This window comes from Lagenorhynchus albirostris, chromosome X, assembly GCF_949774975.1.
Source record: "Lagenorhynchus albirostris chromosome X, mLagAlb1.1, whole genome shotgun sequence".
Classification (NCBI taxonomy): Eukaryota; Metazoa; Chordata; class Mammalia; order Artiodactyla; family Delphinidae; genus Lagenorhynchus; species Lagenorhynchus albirostris.
In genome coordinates, this window is record NC_083116.1 from 16,907,438 (window position 1) to 16,933,617 (window position 26,180).

The window sequence follows — 26,180 nt, forward strand, 5'->3', positions numbered from 1 at the left end:
AGACCACAGCTTCTTAAGTATTAACCTTCAACTAGGTGAATCTTTCTTTGATCTTCAGTTACTCCCAAAAAGTTTCCTCAATAGGGACTGTAAACAAACATATTAGGATTTGGAGTTTTAGGTCCTGGTTTCAAGGCCCTATTTTGTCCCTTATTAGCTGTGTGGCCTTCAGCAATCACTTAACCTCTTGAAACCTCTCTTGGTAAAAACAGGCATAATATCTTGCTTCGCAGACCTGGTTATAATGCTCCTATGTCATAACGCAATATGGACAAGGGCTTTGTAAAGAGCAAAGGGCTATAACTAACCAGAGCGTTGATTATGAGAACACCTACCATACAGATTTCTTGAAACTAGTCTGAAATACCCTCAGTTCTTGAATGATCTATTAAGCAATAGAACAGTTACCTCTCGATTATTCACACTAATGGTGGGGTAGAGGAGCACAGATAACACAAAACAGCAATGCATCTAGATACTATTTCTATTTGAGTTTATTGTATTTGGGAAAGCTTCTGAAATCTCTTTGCAGAGAGCGAAATTCAGCTGAGATGTAATTCCCTGGGCCTATCCGGCACTTCCAAAAGCAGGCCATGTGCAAGTCCCTGACCTTCCCCGGGCCTTAGTTACCTACCTGTAAAAGGGAGAATTGCCCTAACTGACTACACGGTGCCTGCCAGCTCTGACATCCATGTGTCTGTGAGTCTAAACATGGAAGGCAGCAGGAGAAGCCAGTTTTAGATGATGCCCAAAAGTTCTGTGAGGTGGCTGCAAGTTGTGCAAATACTAGGAAAAAATAAGAATCACAAGCTGCCCAAATGGTATTACCTCACTAACTGAATAGGCAAAGACAGGAGACAATCCGGGGTATAAGAAACCATGACTGACATTTAAGGAGCTGACCAAAAGAAGAGATTGGAGGAAAAAGTGAAAATAACATATGTAGAAAGAAAGGGTTAGAATGATAGCAATGTTCAACGCTGCTGTCACAGAGGAAATGTGCAAGACGAGTCTGTGCTATTGCTGTTCAGGGATCACAACTGTTCTCAATTTACCTGATTTTGTTCTCTCCTTTCAATCATGTCCTTTTCAAAATTCATCTCAGCAGTGTTTCTGAGGCATTCTGATTATAACTTCTGCTAAGACCAAGCAGCAGAGGTCTGTCTATAGTGCAGGGCAATCAGCAGAGACTCAAAGTATCGATCAGACTATGTCTTTATTTAGATGGACTGTAGCTAGTGGGTTTGACTGAAGTTACCGCAGGAACAATCTTAGAACAGTGTTGCTGCCTATCAGGTTCACAGCTTACCATACAATTTTAGGAATGGTGCCTGGCTACATACAGTGGTTTTTTAATGTTTGCATGAGAAATGGAGTATGAAAATAATGTATGTTGCATTCTAATATTTTTTCCTTTTAACCCATCTAATACCCCTTCAGCCTGTCAGAATTTAACAACAGTGATAATGATAGTGAGTAAAAGAAGATCCAAAATTAGGCTCTCCTGACATACTGTACTGTGTGGTGGTCGCCTGTACCCTGGGTCTTTTTGAAAATTGGGACAGCAGGGACCTTGTTGTAGGTGATTTGGGATTCTGTGATAGGGTGGTATGTAATGTTACATGATAGTCAGCCCCAGTTTTATATACCATGCATTCCCAGAAACATCTTAAATCAGACTCAGGTTTTAATTGTACATAGTGAATAGGAACAGAAACATGAATAGAAACGAGCTATGAGAAATGAAGTACAAGTGCATAATTAGTATCAGATAAGTGACAAACTATAAAGGGGTTAATCAGATTGTATCCATGTATATAATGTCATTAGTAGTATTTCATTGTTGAGTTAGAAGAGTTCTTTAGTTATTCAGAATACTAGACCCTTATCAGGTATATGATTTGAAAATAATATCTCCCATTCTGTAGGTTGTCTTTTCACTTTCTTAATAGTGGTCGTTGAAGCATGAAAGTACTTAATTTATATGAAGTCCAATTTATGTTTTCTTCTGTCATTTATGTTTTTAGTGTCATATCTAAGAAACCATTGCCAAATAAATCCAATGTCACAAAACTTTATGCCTATGTTTTCTTCTAAAAGTTTTATATTTTTAGCACTTAAATTTTGGTCTTTATCCATTTTGCACTGATTTTTGTATGTGGTATGAGGTAGGGGTCCAAATTCAGGGATATGTTACCGGATGCAGCTTGTTAGAATTTTGTCGAGGACTTTTTAGTCTATCTTCGTAAGTGGTATCTGTCTGTAGTTTTCTTTTCTTGTGATGTCTTTCTCTAATTTTAATATCAGGCTAATGCTGGCCTCCTAGAATGCTCACTACTCTTTCTGAGGTTTAGCCATTTTCTTGAATAAATGCTCCTTGGATCACTGCAGTCCTTTTGGTAATTTCCAGAGCTATGAAAAAGTTGATTCTGACTTTTTTTTGCCAGTTTTTTCACAGCTTTTGTGAAGGAGAGAATTCTCCCAGATCCGTCCACTGAAAATTTTGCTGATGTCCTACTATTAATATTTTAATAATATGTTATATAGCATTTTATTGCTTAATTTATCATTCATTCAACAAATGTTTATTAATCACCTAATACGTAGAGTGTTTTGCTAAGCACTGGAAATACAGTGATGAACAAAACTGCTTTTGTCTGTGTCCTCATGAAGCTTACACCCTTGTGGAGAAAGAGGCTAAAAGAAGTAATTACAGTGTAGTGTGATAAGTGCCCTGATCAGGGAAGTATAGAAGGCTGTAGGAGGTTGTAGAATGGGATCAAATTCAGACTTTGGGGAGCAGGAACAGTTTATGGGAGGAAGTCAAATGTAAATTGGAACCCAAAGAACAAGGGGATGGTTTCCAGGCAGAAGGTAGAGCATGTGTAAAGGCTTGTGATGCTATGAAGGAACTAAGCATAGAATGTGATGGGAGGAGGGCGACATGAAGCTAGGAGTTTTGCAGGAATAAGATCAAGGATCTTGTAAGTGGAGTTAAGGTATGTACTTCATCCTAAGGGCTATGGGAAGCCATTGAGGGCTTTTAAGCTGAGTAATGTTATCTTTGCTGTGACTCCATCACTCATAATACATAGTAGGTGATAAATTACTAAATTAGTCTTAATAAATAATATTTTATTTACTATAAATTCTTTATAGTTTACTCATAAATTATTATTTTCAGATTATTCTGGGTGTTAGTGTAGAGCACACTTTTGGTGTCAGGACTCTTTTTCACTCTTAAAAATTACAGAAGCCTCCAAAGAGACTTGTTATGTGAATTATACCTATTGTTATTTATTGTATTGTAAATTCAAACAGGATTTAAAAGATATTTATTTACTATTTTATTTTAAAAGTAATAATTAAGTTATCACATGTTCACATTTTTTTGTGTGTGTGTGGTACGCGGGCCTCTCACTGCCGCGGCCTCCCCCGTTGCGGAGCACAGGCTCCGGACGCACAGGCTCAGCGGCCATGGCTCATGGGCCCGGCCGCTCCGCGGCATGTGGGATCTTCCTGGACCGGGGCACGAACCTGCGTCCGGCCCTGCATCGGCAGGCGGACTCTCAGCCACTGCGCCACCAGGGAAGCCCCACATTTTTTTTTTCTAAGAAAATAGGTATGTTTTCCAAAACAAAATACTTTAGTGGGATGAGTGGTATTGTTTTTTACATTTTGTAAATCTCTTTAATTTCTTCTGACTTAATAGTAGACACCTGGATTCTCATAGCTGTTTCTGCACTCAATCTGGTTAGACTGATGAAAATTCGACCTCACACGGATATACAGGTGGAAAAAGAACAGTGTTTTAATACACTTTTAGGATAATTAAGGCTATATTTCTCTGATATTACACAAAAATTTGACAAGTGATAGTGTCTTAAAGGTTAGCTGCAATATGGAATCTGAAATCATATCAATTAACTTTTCATTTTCTGTTACAAAGAAATCTTTCTTGCAGTTTTAGTGGATCTTTAGCCATTGTGTGATTTTGTATCATTTGAAGAATATTGGTTCACTGAGTTATGCAGATCTACCAAAGGTTAATGCACTTCACTATACAACATCAGAATATCATATACGTTAATATTACTACATCCTCATCAAAAGCCTGTAAGTATGAAGCTGTCAAGCTCATAGTGGAAGATATAAGTTTTTCCAAATTCTAATTTTTGCTCGATAGTGAAAACTTTTTTTTAATTTAAAGACTTTATGTTTTAGGAGCAGTTTTAGGTTTACAGCAAAATTGAGAGGAAGGTACAGAGATTTCCCATATACCCCCTGTCCCCACACATGCATAGCCTCCCCATTATCAACATCCCTCACCAGGGACTTCCCTGGTGGTCCAGTGGTTAAGACTTCACCTTCCAATGAAAGGGGTGTGGGTTCGATCCCTGGTTGGGGAAGCTAAGATCCCACATGTCTCATGGCCAAAAAAACAAAAAAGAAAACATAAAACAGAAGCAATATTGTAAGAAATTCAATAAAATGGTCCACATCAAAAAAAAATCTTTAAAATAAAAAAGGCTTAACAAACAAATAAAAAACAAAACAAACAAAACAAACAAACAAACAAAAACCCTCACCAGAATGGTCCTTATTTTCTTCCTTTCTCTCTTTTTCTTTTAAATTTTAACCAAGGCTGCACCTACATTGACACATCATAATCACCCAAGTCCATAGTTTATCTTAGGGTTCACTCAACATTGTATATTTTATGGTTTTGGAGAAAAGTATAATGACATATATCCATCAATGTAATATCATACAGAGTACTTACACTCATCTAAAAATCCTCTATCCTCTGCCTGTTCATGTGGGCCCCTATCCCCCACCACGGCAACCACTGATCTTTTCATTGTCTCCCTAGTTTTTCCTTTTCCAGGATATCATCTAATTAGAATCATGTCGTAAGTAGACTTTTTCATATTGCCTTCTTTCACTTACTAATATGCATTTAATATTAGTAATATGCATGCATGTTCCTCCATGTCTTTCATGGCTTGATAGCTCATTTCTTTTTGTGCTGAATAATATTCCATTGTATGAATGTACCACAACTTATTTATCCAGACACATGAAGAGACATCTTGATTGCTTCCAAGTTTTGGCAATTATGAATAAAGCTTCTATAAACATCCTTGTGTAGGTTTTTATGTGGACATAAGTTTTCAGCTCCTTTGGCAAAATACCAAGGAGTGTGCAATTGCTGGATCATATGGTAAGAGTATGGTTAGTTTTGTAAGAAATCACCGAACTGTCTTCCCAAGTGGCTGTACCATTTTCATTCCCATCAGCAATGTATGAGAGTTCCTATTGCTCCACATCCTCTTCAGCATTTGGTGGTGTTAGTGTTCCAGATTTTGAGCATTCTCATAGCCAAAAGAATTCTATGGCCATTCTGATAGGTGTATAGTGGTATCTTGTTTTAATTTGCATTTCCCTTATGACATGTAAGGGATCTTTTCATGTAATGTCTTTGGTTTTGATATTAGGGTAATGAGTGGCTTCATACAGTGAGTTAAGATATATTCCCTCTCCTTCTATCCTATGAAAGAGATTGTAGAGAATTGGTGTAATTTCTTCTTTAAATGTTTGATAGAATTCACCAGTGAACCCATCTGGGCCTGGTGCTTTCTGTTTTGGAAGGATATTCATTACTGATTCAATTTCTTTACTAGATATAGGCCTAGTCAGATCATCTACTTCTTCTTGTGTAAGTTTTGGCAGATCATGTCTCTAAAAGAATTGGTGCATTTCATATAGGTTATCAGATTTGTGGGCATAGACTTTTTCATAGTATTCTTTTATTTCCTTTTAATTTCTTTTCATTTCTGATACCAGTAATTTGTGTCCTCTGTCTTTTATTCTTAGCCTGGCTAGAGGATTATGAATTATATTGATTTTTACAAAGAACCAGCTTTTGGTTTCATTGATTTTTCTCTATTGATTTCCTGTTTTCAGTTTTACTGATTTTTGCTCTAATTCATATTGTTTCTTTTCTTCTGCTTACCTGGGATTTAATTTGCTTGTCTTTTTCTAGTTTCCTAAGGTGGAAACTTAATGATTTTAGAACTTTGTGATTTTTTAATGTATGCATTTAATGCCATACATTTCACTCTAAGCACTGCTTTCACTGCATCCCACAAATTTTGATAAGTTGTACTTTCATTTTCTTTGAGTCTTCTTTGATCCAACTGTTACTTAGAAACGTGTTATCTTATCTCCAAGTATTTTGGAATTTTTTGGTTATCTTTCTGTTATTGATTTCCAGTTTCATCCTATTGTGGTCAGAGAGCAGACATTATATGATTTCTTTGCTTTTAAACATGTTAAGGTGTGTTTATAGCCTAGAATGTGGTCCATCTTGGTGAATGTCCCATGTGCATTTGAGAAGAATGTATATTCTGCTGTTGTTGGATGACATAGTCTGTAGATGTCAATTATATCCAGTTGATTGATGGTGTTGTTAAGTTCCACTATGTCCTTACTGATTTTCTGCCTGCTGGAATCTGTTTATTTCTGAGAGAGGTCTGTTGAAGTCTCTAACTATGATAGTGGATTCATCCATTTTCCCTGGCAGTTCTATCAGTTTTTGCCTCTTGTGGTTTAATGCTCTGTTGTTATGTACATACATGTTAAGAATTGTTATGTCTTCTTGGAGAATTGACCCCTTTATCATTATGTAATGCCTTTTTTTAAAAAATCCCTGATAACTTTCCTTACTTTGAAATCTGCTCTGTCTGAAATCAATATAGCTACTCTTGCTATCTTTTGATTAGTGTTAGCTCGGTATATTTTTCTCCATCCATTTAATTTTAATCTATATGTGTCTTTATATTTAAAGTGGGTTTCTTGTAGACAGCATATAGTTAGGTCATGTTTTTTGATCTACCCTGACAATTTCTGTCTTTTAATTGATGCATTAAAAGTCATTGACATTCAAAGTCATTATTTATGGAGTTGGATTAATGTTTACCATATTGGTTACTGTGTTTTCTATTTGTTGCCCTTGTACTTTTTTCTTGGTTTTGTCTTCCACTCTTCTGCTTTTTGTGGTTTTCATTGAGCTTTTTATGTGACTCAATTTTTTCTTCTTTCTTAGCATATCAGTGATAGTTCTTTTAAACTTTTTTTATTGGTTGCCGTGGAGTTTGCAATATACATTTACAACTAATCCAAGTTCACCTTCAAATAACACTATACCATTTCACAGGTAGTGTGAATACCTTATAATAACAAAATAATCCCAATTCCTTCCTCCCATTTCTTGTATCATTGCCATCATTTCATTTATATATAAGCATATATAATGATATATGCATAAGATATATACATAAGCATACATAATCAAACACATTGTTACTATTAGTATTTTGAACAAACTGTTATCTGTTAGATCAATTAAGAGTAAGAAAAAAAGTTTTCATTTTTATTTCACCTTAACTTATTCCTTCTTCAGTGCTCTTCTTTCTTCATGTAGAGCTGAGTTACTGACCTATATTATTTTCCATCTTTCTAAAGAACTTCCTTTAACATTTCTTGCAAGGCAGGTCTACTGACAACAAATTCTCTTAATTTTTGTTTGAGAAAGTCTTTATTTCTCCTTCACTTTTTAAAAAATAAATTTATTTTATTTATTTATTTTTGGCTGTGTTGGGTCTTCGTTGCTGTGTGCAGGCTTTCTCTAGTTGTGGCGAGCGGGGGCTATTCTTCACTGCGGTGCGCGGGCTTCTCATTGCAGTGGCTTCTCTTGTTGTGGAACACAGGCTGTAGGCGCCCGGGCTTCAGTAGTTGCAGCACGTGGGCTCAGTAGTTGTGGCTCATGGGCTCTAGAGCACAGGCTTAGTAGTTGTGGCACACGGGCTTAGTTGCTCCGTGGCATGTGGGATCTTCCCGGACAAGGGCTCGAACCCGTGTCCCCTGCATTGGCAGGTGGATTCTTAACCACTGCGCCACCAGGGAAGCCCCTCTCCTTCACTTTTGAATGGTGAGTTTTCAGATTACCCTCAGAATTCTAGATTGGTGATTTTTTTTTTGCTCTCATTACTTTAAATATTTTACTCCTCTCTCTTGTTGCTTGCATGGTTCCTGGAGAGAAGTCACATGTAATTCTTATCTTTGTTTCTCTATAAGGTATTCCACCCTCCCTGTCTTCTTTAAGGAATTTTTCTTCATTCCTGATTTTCTATAATTTGAAAATTGTATGCCGGTTGTAGGGTTTCTTTGCGGGAGGGCATTTATCCTGTTGGATGTTCTCCAAGCTTTCTGGATCTGTGATTTGGTGTCTGATGTTAATTTGGAGAAATTCTCCGTCATTATTATTTCAAATATTTCTTCTGTTCCTTTCTTTCTTCTTCTGATAGTCCCATTATGCATGTGTTACACCTTTTGTAGCTGTCCCACAGTTATTGGATCGTATATTCGGTTTTTGTCTTTGTTCTCTTTGCTTTTTGGTTTTTGAGCATTCTATTGACGTATCCTCCAGCTTAGAGATTCCTCAGCTGTGTCCAGTCTACTAATAAGCCCATCAAAGGCATACTTCATTTATGTTAGTGTTTTTTCTCTTTAGCATTTCTTTGTGGTTCTTTCTTAGGATTTCTGTCTCTCTGCTTACATTGCCAACCTGTTCTTGCATGCTGTTTACTGTAGCCATTATTAATAAATCATAGTTGTTTTAAATTCCGAGTCTAAATTCCAACATCCCTTCCATGTCTGGTTTTGATGCTTGCTGTCTCTTCAATTTGTGCTTTTTGCCTTTTAGCATGCCTTGTAATTTTCTTCTTGATAGCTGGACCTGATGTACTGGTAGAAAGGAACTGCTATAAATAGGCCTGTAATGAGATGGTGGTAAGGTGTAGGGGTGGAGGAGGCATTCTAAGGTCCTATATTTAGGTCTCGGTCTTTTAATGAGCCTCAGCCTCTGGACCATGAACCTCCCAACTCTTTCTCAGCCTTTATTAATTCCACCTCCACTATTAGGTGGGACAGGATGATTAGAGTGGGCTGGAGTTGGTTCTTTCCCTTCCCCAGGTGAGTTAGGTTCTGAAAATACTCTAGCAGATTAGGCTTTGGTTAACCAGTTTCTCCTGAGGACAGGCCTTGTTGAGAAGAACAGAGTGCCCTGGTGTATTTCAAAATGGTTCCTTTTCTCCTCCCGGTGCTGGAAGCATGAGGGAATTTTTCTCAGATATCTACTCTGGGATTCTTTTACTCTGGGAATCTGGTCAAGCTCCTGAATGTAAAATTCGCAACATTGGGGAGATTTTAACTTTCAGAGTTGTCTTCGTTGAGCCTCCAGCAATTTGTCGGTTACAGTTCGTTTTCCTACGCCAGCACTGGCTCCCAAGGCAGCTTCTGCTCCGGTAAGCCCTTACCCCCTGTATTTGTCTGACTATGTCTCCAGTCTTGGTGGCAGTGGTTTTGCCATCTCTCCCCTCTTATAGATCCAGGAAGAGTTGATTTTTCCGTCGGTTTAGCTTCTTACTTGTTTTTAGGATGGAGTGGCAACTTCCAAGTTCCTTATATGTGGAACTGGAAACCCTGATAGGGCAACTTTTATCATTGGTTACAAAGTGTCAGTTGTTTTCTTTAAAGTAACTGGCTCACTTTGCTCCTTTCCGAGAAAATGCCTGCCAAATACTTAAGTTTGTTAACAGTAGTTTGCTCGTCAGTCTTTCAAGTGAAAATAATGTTTCATGAAAAACGTGTCTAGTTCATCTCATAACTCAGTCAGCCATGGGCTTTTCCTCTATTTGACCATTATACTGCAGTACGAGGCAGAAGTACTTTAGGCATACTTCCCATTTTCTCACACATAATAATAAAAAGACGTGTCAAGGGTCAACATTTACTAAAATTTTTACTGTTTGTTCAAGTACATTCTTAAGTGAAACTGGCTTTTTTAAGAACTGGGAATGCTTAGCAGTGAAAAATACAGTGACTACTATGAGAGTTTGGTAACTAACCTGACTCACGCTGAGGTGCCAGTAGTTTCACCTGCCGTATCTTTTGCACCGTCGGTGTAAATGTCCTCACATCTTTGAGGATAAGTCATGAATTTCAACAGCATTATTCAACCCTGAATATTTCAGCACTACTCATGTTTTTTTCCCCAAGCTCTCATATTATAGATCTTTTTCAATGATTAGTTGGTACTGATACTGAATGGATACAAGCAAAACAGCAAGTCCAGCTCGTATCTATAGATTTGTCCATTTGAAAGGCAAAAACACAATTCTGCTGGGGAGATACTGACTCCATGTTTATGTTGTCAGCTAAGTCTTTAATCTGGTGAGTTAGCCTCTTTCACTGGAAGGTGGTGTGATTTCCTCTACAGTTCTCTGCTACTAGGTGTAGGTCTCCAGCGACTGTACTGCAGTGGCTTACCCTATACTATGTTCCAGTTGCTTTTCCATTTCTATTTTGAAACACTGCAACAAATAATTTTGGCTTTTAAAGATCTCATAACATTACTTTTAAATATTTAATTTTTCTTTAAACGCTGAATGATTTTCAAGATGACTCTACAAGCTAGCTCACACTACAATACTGTTCTGAAATGTTCTGTTGAATCAGTCAGATGAATTACTAGCGTCTATAAGGCCAAAGGAATGAGCTTTTGTCGTATTTTTGTTTCTTAGAGTTTAATCTATAATAATAACAGTTATAGTTAATCTTAAAACTTAGAGTTTTTCAAAAAATGTTTAAATATTATTGCAAATAAGACTACAAGCTGTATTTACTTATGAGTAGCATAACAGACACGAACCTTCAAGATTTTAAAATAATTTATTAAATGATAATGAAGTTAGAAGAAAAATAGTAGGCATAATCTAAGTAGCCAATGAGAGAGCACTAAGGACTGAGAATAAATTAACCTCTGAAAAAGATATATACTCGTGCCCTAAAGCTGCTATCTTAGAAAATTCTAGAATACACAAACACATATTCCAGAGCAAGGATGTCATTACACAACATGAAGCCTCTGCAAAATTACTCTATATATTTGTGAGGGAATAAGACTGAAAAGGGCAAATAAAGTCAGTATTTTTATGATAATAGGTTTGACTTCTAGGCCCTCCTGAGAGGATCTCAGAGAACTGCTGTTAGTAGGAATGAATTGGAAGAGGTCAAAAGTGGAGCTTGGGAGACCAATTAAGAGGATGTCCGGATGGCCTTGTAGTGGTGGTTTTCCAGCTGGAGGGTGCATCAGATCGCCCGGAGGCTTTATTTAAAACAGGTGGCCAGACCGTACTCCAAGCGTTTTTGATTCAGCAGATTGAAGGCCGGGCCTCAAACTCTGCATTTGAAATGAGTTCCCAGGTGAGACTGATTGCTGCTTGTTCTGGAGCCACTTTGAGAACCACCGCCCTAGGGCCCTGCTACTCACCCCAGACCTCGGCCCAGGTCTACTGTGTGTGAATCTAGATGGGGAAGGTTGCCAGGTGATTTGTATGCATATTAAAGTTTGAGAAGCACCGCTCTAAGAGTTAATGATATCCCAAGCCTGAGTATGGAGAAAAGTACAAAAGTTATTTATAAGAGAGAGAAAAACAAGACTTTGTGGCTGGACGTAGAGAAGTCAGGGAGAGGGAGAATTTACCAGAAGCGCTTCAGTTTCTTCCGGTTTGCACCACTGAGTGGGTGACGATTCCTTTCCACTGGGACAGGGAACACAGGCAGATGCGTACATTTGAAGGAGTGGTGTTTGAATTCAGTAAAGAGTTTATTGACTACATGAAGATCTCTTTTAACCTCCACAGTATTTGTCATATGTGATTAAGCAATAATGTCCTGGGCTCCTGGTGCCGAGAAGGGATTGGTATTGCATGGAAAGCGTTAGGCGCACAGGCAGGGTTCTATTTCCTGCTCAGAATCCACTTGTGGCAGCTCTACATTAGTAAAATGCAAGTCTCTTCCACAAAAGGATCTTTTAAAACCTTTCTCCCATCCCCACAGCATTCATTTCCATGGACACAAGCAAACAGGTTAGAGGCACAGGGTAACTGGCAAAGATCACGTACCACCCATCAGTAACTAGAGCCCTGAAGAACAGAAGGGGGTATTCCAGGTGTCCCAGAGCAAGACAGATCAGACTGTGACGCATGAACGATGTGGGCAAACTCAATATGGCTCCCTTTCAGAGTGGGAACACAGTCTCAGCAAATACTTGCACTGTTTTCCCAAAGTTCCCCTTTAAAAGAACTCCTCCAAATATTACTTATAGCTAGCTATGTACCTGACCAGCTGAGCCAGGACTCTAACACAAAAAGTGGGCTGCAGAAGGTAAGCAGTTCCCTCTTAGAGAAAGAATGAGTCAGATTTCTATCTGGATGTGGGAGACATTACACTTTCATCCATTATTTTATTTGATCCTCACACTTCTGCCAGGTACGGCAGGTGTTATTATCTCCGGTTTTCAGGTGAGGAAGCTGAGTTTGAAGGAGATTAAAAGACTGATCGAGAGTTATTGAAATGGTAAGAGGATGAGCTGGGACTGGAACCAAGGTCTCCTGACTCCAACTGTGTGCTCTTTTCGCTGTAGTGTAGTGCTATAGTTCAATTTAACAGCAGATTGATCTGTAGGACATTGGTTCCTTTTAAAAAACATTCCAGTTCATTGAAAAGAGCTGACTTGAACGGAATGTTCAGACAATGGCACCTGATTCCTTAAAATAGCCTGGTTCAGAATGCATTACAGATTATTAGTGAACTTTTATTTTAATGGTCATGCAATTAATGATGAGTCACAGCAGATCTCTGGGGGGATAAAATGCTTACATTGTTACCAGGTCTGTTCATTATCCTCTGTGCTCTATATCCAGACCAATCAATAGATAATTAATAATGATGTGCTTACTGAAGTACAAGGTTATAAATTAATTTAATACTCATACGCATATTTTCTGGAGGATAAATGAGTGGAAACTGCCTGCCATGCCCATCTCATTGTACGAAAACGTATGTAATTATTACAAGCATATAATAAGAATGGTTCGCCCAGCCAAATGTTTGTACATTTCTGTTAATCAGTATTCATTTGAGCTACTTCCATGCAGTTTGTGGAAGCAGTGCAATCAGTTGAGTAGTGTGGCAGATTTAAATCAGTAATAAAAGCCCTGGGGAAATTAACAAGACAAAACATTAACCACAGACTAAGCATTAACATATATTAGCATTTTTATTATACCTGTAGAATTGTTAAATGGCAGGTTGCTACTATTTAAAAGTTTATGTTGTATATCACATAATTTCAATGTATATTTTGTTTTTAAACTTTTAAGATTTAAGTGAAACTGAACAATGATACAATAGAAAATTTAACAGAATGAACTGAAGTTCATTATTTTATTCTAACTGGAAATGTATGGCATTCCCACCCTACGCTACCCCCAACCCCAAGGTACCCTAAAACAAATGCCACAGGTAATATTCCTCCAGAGTGGACCGCAGGGTCAGAATTGATATTTAAATTGCATAAACATAGAGGAAGTTTTATTTTTTTAAGTAAATTAATATTTCTGAAGTAGCATAATTTCAAGTTTTCAAATGCACTTGAAGCTTTACCAGAACTTTTAAAATCATATATATTTTTAAAAATAAGACTTAAGATACAAATATATCTGTTTTATCTATTAAGTATTTTTACAGGAGAATATCATGATAGATTATGTTTAAATCTCGTTTTAAAACTTTATTTTTTTAACATCTTTATTGGAGTATAATTGCTTTACAATGGTGTGTTAGTTTCTACGGTATAACAAAGTGACTCAGCTATACTTACCATATATCCCCATATCCCCCCCTCTCTTGCCACTCCCTCCCACCCTCCCTATCCCACACCTCTAGGTGGTCACAAAGCACCGAACTGATCTCCCTGTGCTATGCGGCTGCTTCCCACTAGCTATCTATTTTACATTTGGTAGTATATATAAATACTGTATGCTATCACATATGCAGAATTCTCTTAGCTTTTGTTTGTCTGTAAAGGTTTTAATTTCTCCGTTGAGTGTGAATGAGATCCTTCCTGGGTAGAGTAATCTTGGTTATAGGTCTATCCCTTTCATCACTTTAAATATATCCTGCCACTCCCTTCTGGCTTGCAGAGTTTCTGCTGAAAGATTAGCTGATAACCTTATGGGGATTCCCTTGTGTGTTATTTGTTGTTTTTCCCTTGCTGCTTTTAATATTTTTTCTTTGTATTTAATTTTTGATAGTTTGATTAATATGTGTCTTGGCGTGTTTCTCCTTGGATTTATCCTGTATGGGACTCCCTGTGCTTCCTGGACTTCATTAACTATTTGCTTTCCCATATTAGGGGAGTTTTCAACTATAATCTCTTCAGATATTTTCTCAGTCCCTTTCTTTTTCTCTTCTTCTTCTGGGATCCCTATAATTCCAATGTTGGTGCATTTAGTGTTGTCCCAGAGGTCTCTGAGACTGTTGTCAATTTTCATTCTTTTTTCTTTATTCTGCCCTGTGGTAGTTATTTCCACTATTTTATCTTCCAGGTCACTTATCCGTTCTTCTGCCTCAGTTATTCTTGTATTGATTCCTTCTAGAGAATTTTTAAGTTCATTTACTGTGTTGTTCATCATTGTTTGTTTGCTCTTTAGTTCTTCTAGGTCCTTGTTAAATGTTTCTTGTATTTTCTCCATTCTATTTCCAGGATTTTGGATCATCTTTACTCTCATTACTGTGCATTCTTTTTCAGGGAGACTGCCTATTTCCTCTTCATTTGTTTGGTCTGGTGGGTTTTTACCTTGGTCCTTCATCTGCTGCCTGTTTCTCTGTCTTCTCATTTTGCTAAACTTACTGTGTTTGGGGTGTCCTTTTCGCACTGTAGGTTCATAGTTCCCGTTGTTTTCGGTGTCTGTCCTCAGTGGCTAAGGTTGGTTCAGTGGGTTGCATAGGCTTCCTGGAGGAAGGGACTGGTGCCTGTGTTCTGGTGGATGAGGCTGGATCTTGTCTTTCTGGTGGGCAGAACTGAGTCCAGTGGTGTGTTTTGGGGTGTCTGTGAACTTAATATGATGTTAAGCAGCCTCTCTGCTAATGGGTGGGGTTGTGCTCCTGTCTTGCTAGTTATTTGGCATGGGGTGTCCAGCACTGGAGCTTACTGGTCGTTGAGTGGAGCTGGGTCTTAGTGTTGAGACGAACATCTCTTCGAGAGCTCTCGGCGATTGATATTACGTGGGGCCGGGAGGTCTCTGGTGGACCAGTGTCCTGAAGTCGGCTCTCCCACCTCAGATGCTCAGGCTTGACACCCGGCCGGAGCACCAAGACCCTGTCAGCCTCACGGCCAGGTACATGGGGAGTTTCTTGCCTTTTAGGAAGTCTGAGGTCTTCTGCCAACGTTCAGTAGGTGTTCTGTAGGAGTTGTCCCACATGTAGATGTATTTTTGATGTATTTGTGGGGAGGAAGGTGATCTCCACGTCTTACTCCTCCGCCATCTTGAAGGTCCTTCCTTTCTCTTGTGTGTTACCATCCAGAGGAAGATGGTATGACAGTAGATGTCATTATGGTGTTCCAGTTACCCTCTGCTGAGCCAAGGGCAGTGAGAAAGAGGAAAATCCGTAGCATTCTACCATCATCCAGTTGTGCAACCCTTAATAATCCTGTGTCTCTCTTTTCTTTTAGAGCACACCCACAGTGTCTCCGGCAAAGTCCACTGGGGTCCCCGGGAAAAATAAGATGGAGTCTAGGTGATAAGGTCTACGTTCTTTCATGCCTAGTCTAGTTTCACTTGTCTGTAGAAGCCGGAAGTTTTATTTTTAACTCTTCAGGGTTCTGATGAATCCATTGGCGATCAAAGACTAAATTTATACCAGTTATTTAGCAACAGTTCTCAGAAAAGCACTCCTTGGTACCACAGTCATCAACTGGATTCTAGCAGAATAGTTATTGAATAATTAAATAAAACTGAAAAGGTCCTCTAGAGGTCCTCAAGTCTTGGTGGCCTCAGGTACAGCTCTTGAGAGGGAACGAGTTGTACTGCTCCCTGAGTACAATTCAGTGCGACATCCATCTTCCCTGTCAAAAGCTGTCAGATTTCTGAGGGCAGACTGGTGTGTCCCTGGGTCTTCTCCTGCCACAGACTTAGGGATGGGAACTTTTCTCTTTCTATTTCTGCTTCCTCCTCTCCTTCCTCCTCTTCTTCCCCGTCCCTCTTCTATTATGGGCCACATAAGTTAGAACACACAGACTCACATACACACACACACTTCCCTCTTATCTACTTCTTGAGAAGGAGAATGTAAAGTCGTACATCTGATTTTTAAATTGAGAGCAGAGTAGATCTTTTAGGGCTAGTTAAGAGTAGGAGAGAGTCGGGGCTTCCCTGGTGGCACAGTGGTTGGGAGTCCGCCTGCCGATGCAGGGGACATGGGTTTGTGCCCCGGTCTGTGAGGATCCCACATGCCGCGGATCGGCTGGGCCCGTGAGCCATGGCCGCTGAGCCTGCGCGTCCGGAGCCTGTGCTCCGCAACGGGAGAGGCCACGACAGTGAGAGGCCCGCGTACTGGAAAAAAAAAAAAAAAAAAAGAGTAGGAGAGAGTCAGAGATACTCTTTAATGTAGTTGCACCCCCCCCCCCATTTTCTAATCTTTTTGGCTCTTATAGCTAAAAGCTTAAACCCGTTTTATTTTTGTAGGCATAGGATCAACCTGGAATCTCCTTTTGGGGGGAAACTATAGAGAATATACTCAGGCCAGACATCAGACGAGCCCTGGGGTAAATTGTAGAAATTACAGAAGATTTTGTAGCCAATGCAAGAATCTGACTTCAGGAGGCTGGGTCCAGGGATATCCTGTAGGCAGGAGGCTGGGTCCAGGGATATCCTGCAGGCAGCAACCTGGGCCTATTGAGAACCACCTTTCCCACAGCCCACAGAAGTTGACATCCAGTGCTTTAGTATGGTTATGAAATCGCTCTTGCCTGGTGGGTCAGAGAGTTTACATCATTCCACAAGCAATACTGCCTGAAACTTTGGTTAAAATCGGGTGCCAGTTCCCTGTTTATCTTTAATAACTAGCCCTTCTTTGAAGTGCAGTTTTACAGTCCTCATAATCATTATCTTTCTGCAATTATGGATGGGATGTCCACAGGACTGTAGAACTGGGCCACACCCAATACTGGGAGTCCCAGAGTCTATCCTCTTGACAGAAACCCATGGCATAGGGGGAAAAAGTGAAAAGAAAAACATAGGTTTTAAAGTCAGACAGGTCTGGGTTCGAGTCCCAGCTCTGCCCTTTCCTAGCCATTTGACTTTGTTTCAGTTCCTTAACCTCTGCGAGTCTCTTTCCTTATCTCTGAAATGGGGTCAATAATACCTGCACTGTATGCGTCAGAGGGTTGTTGTAGGACTCACCGGAGAGAATGGAGAATGGATGTAGACGTTTTCTGCGAAGCATTAGCCCGGAGTGAGGTGTTGGTGTTGATGAGAAGCTTACAATGTAGGCTCACTTTCTCTGCTCAGCCATCCTCAGGGAAAGATCAAGTCTGAGTTTTTGTCACCTGAGAGTTCCTAGAACCAACGATGAATGGGGGTCCGAGGATGCATGTAACCAGTGGCGTAGCTTGACATGTCAATTATAGGGCGCATGCGTGAATTGCATCAAATCCAAATGCTTGACATGGTTTCAGAATCTTCGGTAACGTACTCTACTTGCAAAGTAATTCCTCCCTCCCTTTTTCAAAGGAGCCCAGAATTAAATATGGCACTTCAGATACCATATCTTCCTCTTTTGTTTGAGACCAGAGTGGAGTGAAACTGTGGGAGCAGGTCTAAAGGAAGTCCTTCTGGGAGTGAGAGGTAGAAGTGGGGTTGTAGGCTGCGCTTCCTGATGTCCAGTCTACCGGGCTCTTACTTACCTTGCTGGGCCCAGCGGTGTATTTTCCTCATGTGTGTATAAAGCCAGTGCTTCTGGACCCTGCCTAGAGAAGAATGCTGCTAGGGTTACTAGAATGAATTGCTGGCCTGGATATGGTCAGAGGCCCTGCGTTCTTATAACACTGCAAGGTCTTATAACACTTCAGAGCACTGTTGCTTTCCCTGCCACAGGTTCTGACACATATATAAAGGCACCATTAGGAATCACAGTTCACGGAAAACAAAAAGGTTTTATATTCCAGGTCTGTTGATAGAGACACCTTTCTGTCCAATAAATTCAGTCCAGCTAACTAAATTTAAAGATAGAGGTATCCTTGACTAGGTACATTAGTCAGTGAAAGGAAATTGGATTGCATTGTTTATTTAAGAGCCTAAAACTCCTGGGCAGGATACTGATTTCTCATATGCCACTTGGGAGGCTGGCTTCTTTAGCAAGTACAGCTGTAGAATAAGACCCAGGTCTCCCAGCATAGCCTGATGTTTCCCAAGTATAAAGATGAAAGGACCCCTTTAATGTTAATGCCCCACCTCTTTGTAAATTATGTTTTCTCTTTGTGTCCACTTCTCAGAATAAGCTCGTAATATTCACCTACAGCTCACACAGTGTGGAGGTAAAAGATGTGGAGAGAAGGGCCCAAAGGGGGTGTCTACATTTGACAAATACTTTGTATATGAGAAGAATTTGCTTCATGGTAAATTTGTGGAAGAAAATACAGGCTGTCTGATAAGACGTGGCAGATTTCAGATGGGGGTGTTGGCAGGATACCATTGTTTGCCCCTTATCCCACACAGAGCCTTGGGAAGTCGGCTTGATAATGCCACATTGGGTGGCTTGGGAAGAAGGGTCAGCCTGCAGGCTGGCTACATTCTCATTTGTTCTTAACCTTCCTGCTTTTGCCTCAGTTGCAGCCCTTTCCAGTAGATTGGGAGGGGCTAAAAACTTTAACGTCTTGCTGGGTTCCAGTTAGTATTCACTGATACAAGGGGCGGTCTTTCAATGGGGAGGGAGATTTCACAGCTGTGGGTTGCAAGTAGGCAAGTTACTGTGAAAGATGTGTGAAAGATTTTGATTTTGGTGCTGGATTTGGAACAGGTGTCAGTCAAGAGAATGTGTCCTGTGCTCCCGAACGTGCTGATGAAGAATACTTTGATCCTGCTGAAATAGACTCTCACATTGATGTATGTTCACAGAGTCACAAATAGATATTTATGGAAGGAAAAATCAAGGTTTTGTTCCATGAATGCTCACCTGCAGTTTAACAAAGAAACACATATGTGTCTATGGACATAATTTTATGATGTACAGGCTACCCTCAGTTATTTGTAGCTACATTACGTGCTTTGGAAGTGATTGGAAGTTAACTCCTCAGTACAGCCGGGCAGTCCGCTACCTAAAGTACCCTACCAGACTGCTACCAAGTAGGGCAAATTCAGAGATTGCAGATTCTTCATTTAAAGTTAATATTAGCCCAAGTCAAATAGCGTTACATAAACACATCTGAAAAATTCAGTATCATACATTCCAAAACCAAATGGAATATTTTAAAGTGTCTGCAACTTTTGTTTCATTCCCATTAAGATAAACTATTCAGAAGTAGTTGTCTGAATATCATACTATAGCTACTGTCTTTCATAAAAGGTGATGCTACTGCTGTTTCTAGATTTTTTTCTAATTCAAAAATTTATTTATATATGGATAACTTTCCAAAGCTATACAAACCAAGTGCCATTTATGCTTTTATAAAGAGAGACATAACTTAGAGAATATTTCAGGGCTATCTTCGGGACTCCAAAAGCTGGGATTACAACTCAGAGCCCATGTCCTGTCAGTGGAATGGTGTGTCAGATTGGACACGAGGATTTTCCTTCAGTTCACTTCAATTAATTTGTCTTTACTAAGGGCCTAAGTGTACAAAATCCAGTGTGAATTCCATGGAGGTACAGAAGTGACAAAGATATAACCCTTGTTTTCACAAGGTATTTCTAGTATTTCTCCTAAAGTATACAATCTATATTTTCACCGTGGCTATGTTGGCTATGTTTTTGAGAACTGGGAATTCTTTTTTTTTTCCCCACAAAATGTAGAATGTAAGCAACTGAAAATAAAGCATCATCTTCTCAGAAGGTGATATTGCGTTAGCTTTGAAGTCAGACAAATGGGTTCAAAGTCAGACAGTGAATCCACTGCCTATTTGTCTTAGGCAAGTCACTTAACTCCTCTGAGCCTCAATTTCCTCAGCTATAAAACGGGGCTGTTGGAATCTGATTATGAATTGAAAAGCCCTTTGCCTTAGTAAAATAACACACAAAGAAATGCAGCATAGTGTCTGGCACAAGGGGGACATGTGTTAATATTCATACTTATTTATACAGAAGTTCATTCAGGCTTTTGACCAAAAGTGAAAAAAATAGCAAATCTACAAGTAGTTTAACCAAATCAATCATTTAGAATTGAGAAAAGTAAGAGAGCTGATGCCATTGTTATCATTACTATATGAGTATAAAAGAGCTAAGCTTTAATAATTTTTTTTTTTCGGTACGCGGGCCTCTCACTGTTGTGGCCTCTCCCGTTGCGGAGCACAGGCTCCGGGCGCGCAGGCTCAGCGGCCATGGCTCACGGGCCTAGCCGCTCCGCGACATGTGGGATCTTCCCAGACCGGGGCACGAACCCGTATCCGCTGTATCAGCAGGCGGACTCCCAACCACCGTACCACCAGGGAAGCCCTAAGCTTTAAATTATAATGCTGTACACCTGAAACTTATATCATTAAAAAAAGAGTTAACAAAATGCTCAGAAGAATCAGGAGCACTTTGTGTGCAGGAGGTCGCTCTTCTATTAACAGACTACTCTACACATCTGTCACACCCCTCACTTCCTTCACCAGACTTTCCTAAACTTGGCAGTTCCCATTTGTGAACTTCATAGGGATAAATATCAAGTGCCATAGAAAGGTATCAGTAACATAAGTCCTGTGTGGAGGGTCCTCTCAAATGTGTACTTCACTATAGAGAAAGAGCATTTTCATCTTAGGAAGTCTCTGAATAGACTGTGCTCAAAGTGCCCCCTACCACAGTCTTCAACCTTCTTTTCCACAGATGGTTCTTTGCCTTAAAAGCATTATCACCTTTTTTGACTCCAGTAATAGCTTCGTTCTGCTCTTTAAAAAGAAATTGGGGAAGAAATTGAAGTGCGTTTCAGAGCTTGTTTCTACTGTCATGTCTGTGAAAGTATCATATAATTATATTGCATTTCTTTTTCAGATTGGCAAGTTATGTGCCCATTCTCAACAACGTCAGTATAGATCTGCTTATTATCCTGAAGATTTGTTTATTGACAAGAAGGTATTAAAAGTTGCTCATGTAGAACATGAAGAAACCTTATCCAGCCGAAGAAGGTGAGAGATTTTTTTTTCTCTACTTCAGCATACAATTAGCAATTGTGTTTTAAGGTCAACAGCCATTGGAGGGAAGCTTCTTAAATACATGTTATTTAGTTCTTCTGAGTAGAGTGTTTGATGAATTGAATCTATCATCTGTTAATGTTAAAGAAAAAAGATATTGTATTATATCCAAGCCATATTTAAATGTAAATTTACCATATGTAAATATCCAGTACAGCAACACAGGGTGGAATAGACTTCTCTATTCAAGATCTTTGTTGATTAAACAAAACCTTTTCTGTTTATGATCTGGTCTCACAATTCCGTGGCTTGGTTTGTGGCTTTCCAAAAACAGTGAGTCAGGGGTGAGTTCACGAAAGAGAAACTGGCAAGACACTCTCATGTGTATACACACACACTTCACACTGTACACACTCTTTAAAAAATTTTTTTTGGGGGGGCTTCCCTGGTGGAGCAGTGGTTGAGAGTCCGCCTGCCGATGCAGGGGACACGGGTTCGTGCTCCGGTCCGGGAAGATCCCACATGCCGCGGAGCGGCTGGGCCCGTGAGCCATGGCCGCTGAGCCTGTGCGTCCAGAGCCTGTGCTCCGCAACGGGAGAGGCCACAACAGTGAGAGGCCCGCAAAAAAAAAAAAAAAAAAAAAAATTTTTTTTAAATTTTATATTGGAGTATAGTTGATTAACAATGATGTGTTAGTTACTGGGGTACAGCAAAGTGATTCAGTTATACCCATACAGGTTTCCATTCTTTTTCAAATTCTTTTCCCATTCAGGTTATTAAAGAATATTGAGCCAAGTTCCCTGTGCTATACAGTAGGTCCTTGTTAGTTATCTATTTAAAATAAAGTAGTACACACTCTTTTATGAATGATAAAATGAAGGATTTGGTTTCTATTCCTTAAGATAGCAGTCAAGAGACCAAATTAAAGTTTGTTACGATACTCTTCATTCCTCCTCCCGTTATCCAGATTCCCTCCTTCCCTCTTCTAGTTTCATGGTTACAAATAAGGGGTGGAAATTGGATTGGGAAGCTCAACACAAATCTGGGAGAATTGATTTCCCCAAAAGGACTGCACAGGTAGCCAACCCTGCCACTGGCTTAAGAATAGCTAGACATGAGTTCTGCCTCACGATGACTTTGAGAGGATTGGGAGAGATTGGCCTAGAGATGGAAAATTAAGAGATGGAATAAGTAATAGTCTCATATTTGGGCTAAATTATTCCTTTCATGTCCATTTACCACAGGAGAGTTTGAAACGGTAACTCTTAGGCATATATGGCACAGTTTAGAGAGAGGGCAGTAAGGGCACTTGGGAGATAGTCCTCCAAAGAAGCATTTCAGGAAGTAACATTTTCTTTTGGTGACTTCCAACCTAATAAATTTCTAGTTTCCCTGTAGCAGCAGTTTTGAAGTGTGATTTGAGAACTCAGGGAGTCCCAGAAAAACCCTTTCCGAGGGTCTGTAAGATCCTCCTTTTACTAACTACATATCTATGTGAAGCTGGCTTTTATTCATACGCTTCAACCAAAATAAAATATGGCAACACATTAAATGCAGAAGCCAATGGGAGAATTTAGCTGACTCCTATTAAGACAGGCAGTATGCAAAAATGCAGAAGCATTACCGCTTTTCTCACTTTTTTCATAAAAATGTAATTTATGCTAACATATAAAGACTCATTACTGTTAGTTTAAAACTAATAATAAATTGAAAATTTTTTTTCCTGAGTTTTAATTTCTAAAACAGTAGACATCAATAAATATACGTCATGTAAACAAAAGCTCTTTGGGGTCCTTAGTAATTTTTAAGAACCCTTTGGAAAAGAAAAAAAAGAAAGAGAGAAAGAAAAGGGACTTCCCTGGCAGCCCAGTGATTAAGAATCCACGCTTCCACTGTAGGGGGCGTGGGTTCCATCCTACATGCCGAATGGTACGGCCAGGGGTGGGGGGGGGACCCTTTGGGTTGTGTTGGTTATCTAGTGCTATATAACAAGTTACTACAAAACATAGTTATTTAACACAGCAAACATTTATTATCTCACAGTTTCTGTCAGGAATTTGGGAGCGGCTTAGCTGGGTGGTCCTCAGTCTCAAAGAAATTTTGGTCAAGGTGTTACCTGGAGCTGCAGTCCGTTGAGTGTTGACTGAGGCCGGAGGGGCCACTTCCACGGCGGCTCATTTGCACATGGAGCAAGTTAGTGCTGGTTGGTTGTTTGAAGGAGGCCTCAGTCTCTCACCACACGGACCTTCTGAGTGTCCTCACAACATGGCTGCTGGCTTCCCTAGAATAAGTGAGCCAGGGAAGAGAGCAAGGAGAAAGCTGAGATGTCTTTCACGACCTAGTCTTGGAAGTGACAATACTGTCACTTCTGACATATTCGATTTGCTAGAAGCAAGTCACCAGTTCTAGTCCACATTCAAGGGGAGGGAAATTAAGCTCCACCTCTTGAAAGGAGCAGTATCAGAGTTTGTTGACTTTTTAATTTATTTTTATTTACTTATTTATTTTTATTCATTTATTTATTTATCTTTTGGCCGTGCCACATGGCATGTGGGATCTTAGTTCCCCAAACAAGGATCGAACCTGGGCCCCTTGCAGTAGAAGCGCAGAGTCTTAACCAGTGGACTGCCAGGGAGGTCCCTGGACATATTTAAAACCACCACAGGGGTCCTGGCACCAAAATACTCTGAGAACCATTTCCATATACCATAGGGGTCCTTTGGGAAATTTTGTGTCTTTCTGGGAAGACAAAATTAGGCCATTTCTCCAGGCCCTCTTTAGCCCCTGTCTGTCCTTTGTCCATTGCTCTCCATTGCTTTCACTCTTTGCCCAAACCACCTGAGGAATTAACCTCACTTATTGACCTTTAACTAGTGGAAACCTCTTGCATATTGCACTGAAGTGGGGAATTTATATAATATTATAGATTATTTATAAATAATATATAAAGTAAAATAGAAATTATAAGTAATATAATGTTTGTTTTATATATATTTGTATTACATTTATAGTATAATATTAATAAAATATCGTTTTTATATATAGCATTATTATATATATATTATATATATATTATATATTGTTCAACTCAGCAGAAATTTGGGAAACACCTATTATGTGCCATAATGTATACTGTGCACTGGAAATCAAAACACAGTCTCTGCTCTCCAAATCAGTCTAATGTGGAAATAGACTTAAATAGCGATCATTTCAAAACAGTTTTGTAAGTGCAAAGAGGCAGCCTACAGGGAAGGAGAGAACCTCTGCCCAGGTATAGTGGAGGCTTCACTGAGGATGCGGTATATTAATTTGTAACAGAATCACATGCAAAGCTTTTTCAAAATAAACACAGTATTCCAGTCGCATTTTGAGATCACCCTGTCAACCTAGACACATTGATAAGTAGATAGGACGTTCGTTTATTAAGGTCCTGCTGCCATGGCTTCTGTCTTGGGCTCTATGGGACCTATTCCCTTTCGCCTTACCAGGGAGGGCTCTGTGGATGTTGATTCCTCCAGGGAAAGAAAAAATCGGTAAATGAGTTTTTGGCTAAGCACCCAGATTTGACACTTCGTTTAGATTCGTTTTTTGAATTTGTTGCTAACCCCCAAAGAGAAGAAAGGATAGTAAGAAAAATTGCAAAAGCCCGTAGACTTAAGTAAGTGATAGTCAGGCAGGGCTCCTTTGGGGGTTGGGAACATGAGCCCACCCCATGGTGTTTCTCATCTTTTTTGCACACTGACGCAAAACTGAGATGGAGCCCTTCCTTCTGAATTCTCTGGCAGAATAAGAAAATAAAACAACAGGAGAGGGTCTGATTTCATTTAACTCTGTCAAATAGCATTGTAAACCCTCTTAGGGAGAGTGGAGAATAGGGGATTAAGACAATCTCTTGCTAAATGCACTCCCCCCCTGCAATCTGATGTGGTAGAGTGTTAGAACCTCTATACATTTCTCAGTATGTTCTGCACAGGATTTCACAGTCCAAAAGAATATATGTACCTCCAGCATCCCTCGCACCCATGCTCCAGCTCCATCCTCCGTGGTTAAGAATATGATAATTAGAAAGGAACCCTATTGTAGCATTCAGTCTGTGGAGGTTGTGAGCAAGCTGAACCTGATTATGAGTTGAAAAGCCCCGTTGCCTTATTAAAATAAAAACACACAAAGAAACGCAGGATTCCTTTGGTAGCATTCAGAAGTCATCCGTTTGTTTTGTCTGCCCCCAACTGGGTAGTTTGCAACACACAACTAATCTTAGAAATAGCTTAGTTCAATTTAAAGGCGATTTGATACTCAACTGGTGGCCTAAGTATGGGACTCAGCATTCCTTTTGGATACAAATATTGAAAATATCTGTCCTCAGATTTAAAACAGTGAGGGTAGGACAAGATGCATAAGTAGTACAATCAGAAGAAAAGAAATGACATTTTCACAGGCCTTTCCAACTCTAATATTTTCAGCTCCTCTCAGATGTCAGGCTTTCCCTCCTTTGCCCTATTGAATGTCTCTTTCACCACTTCCCCTATGATAATGTGTACCTTGTCATTTACATATCGCCCATAAAGTTTGGTATTTTATGACATGAGCAATATCTTTCCCTTTTCCAAACACAAAATCTGTAGTTGAATACAGTCCATTCAGCATCTACACACCGAGCTTCTGGCCCAGATGCTAACCTGTGAGAAAGTCACACAGTCCCTCCACCCTTGTGAAAGTACATCTACGTATTCCAGCCTTCCCTGTCCCGCACTCCCCCTCCTCCCTTTCCTCTCTGACTTGGTCTAAAGGGGCAGTGGATTAGGTGACACTAGTAAATGACCTAGAAAGAAAAGAACAAAAGCTGATCTCAGCTCCCTGGTCCAGAATCAATGCTTACTCCCAC

At 39.7% G+C, this 26,180-nt stretch overlaps 1 protein-coding gene across 2 annotated transcripts in view; it reads left to right on the forward strand.

Annotated features, from left to right (window-relative positions):
- GPC3 (glypican 3) overlaps positions 1–26,180 on the forward strand; it is a 444,307-nt gene that overhangs the window by 256,377 nt on the left and 161,750 nt on the right. For both annotated transcript variants that reach the window (XM_060137185.1, XM_060137186.1), the window contains exon 4: positions 21,156–21,289. In XM_060137185.1, the coding sequence (XP_059993168.1) occupies positions 21,156–21,289 (134 nt within the window). The remainder of the gene's footprint in view (positions 1–21,155; positions 21,290–26,180) is intronic.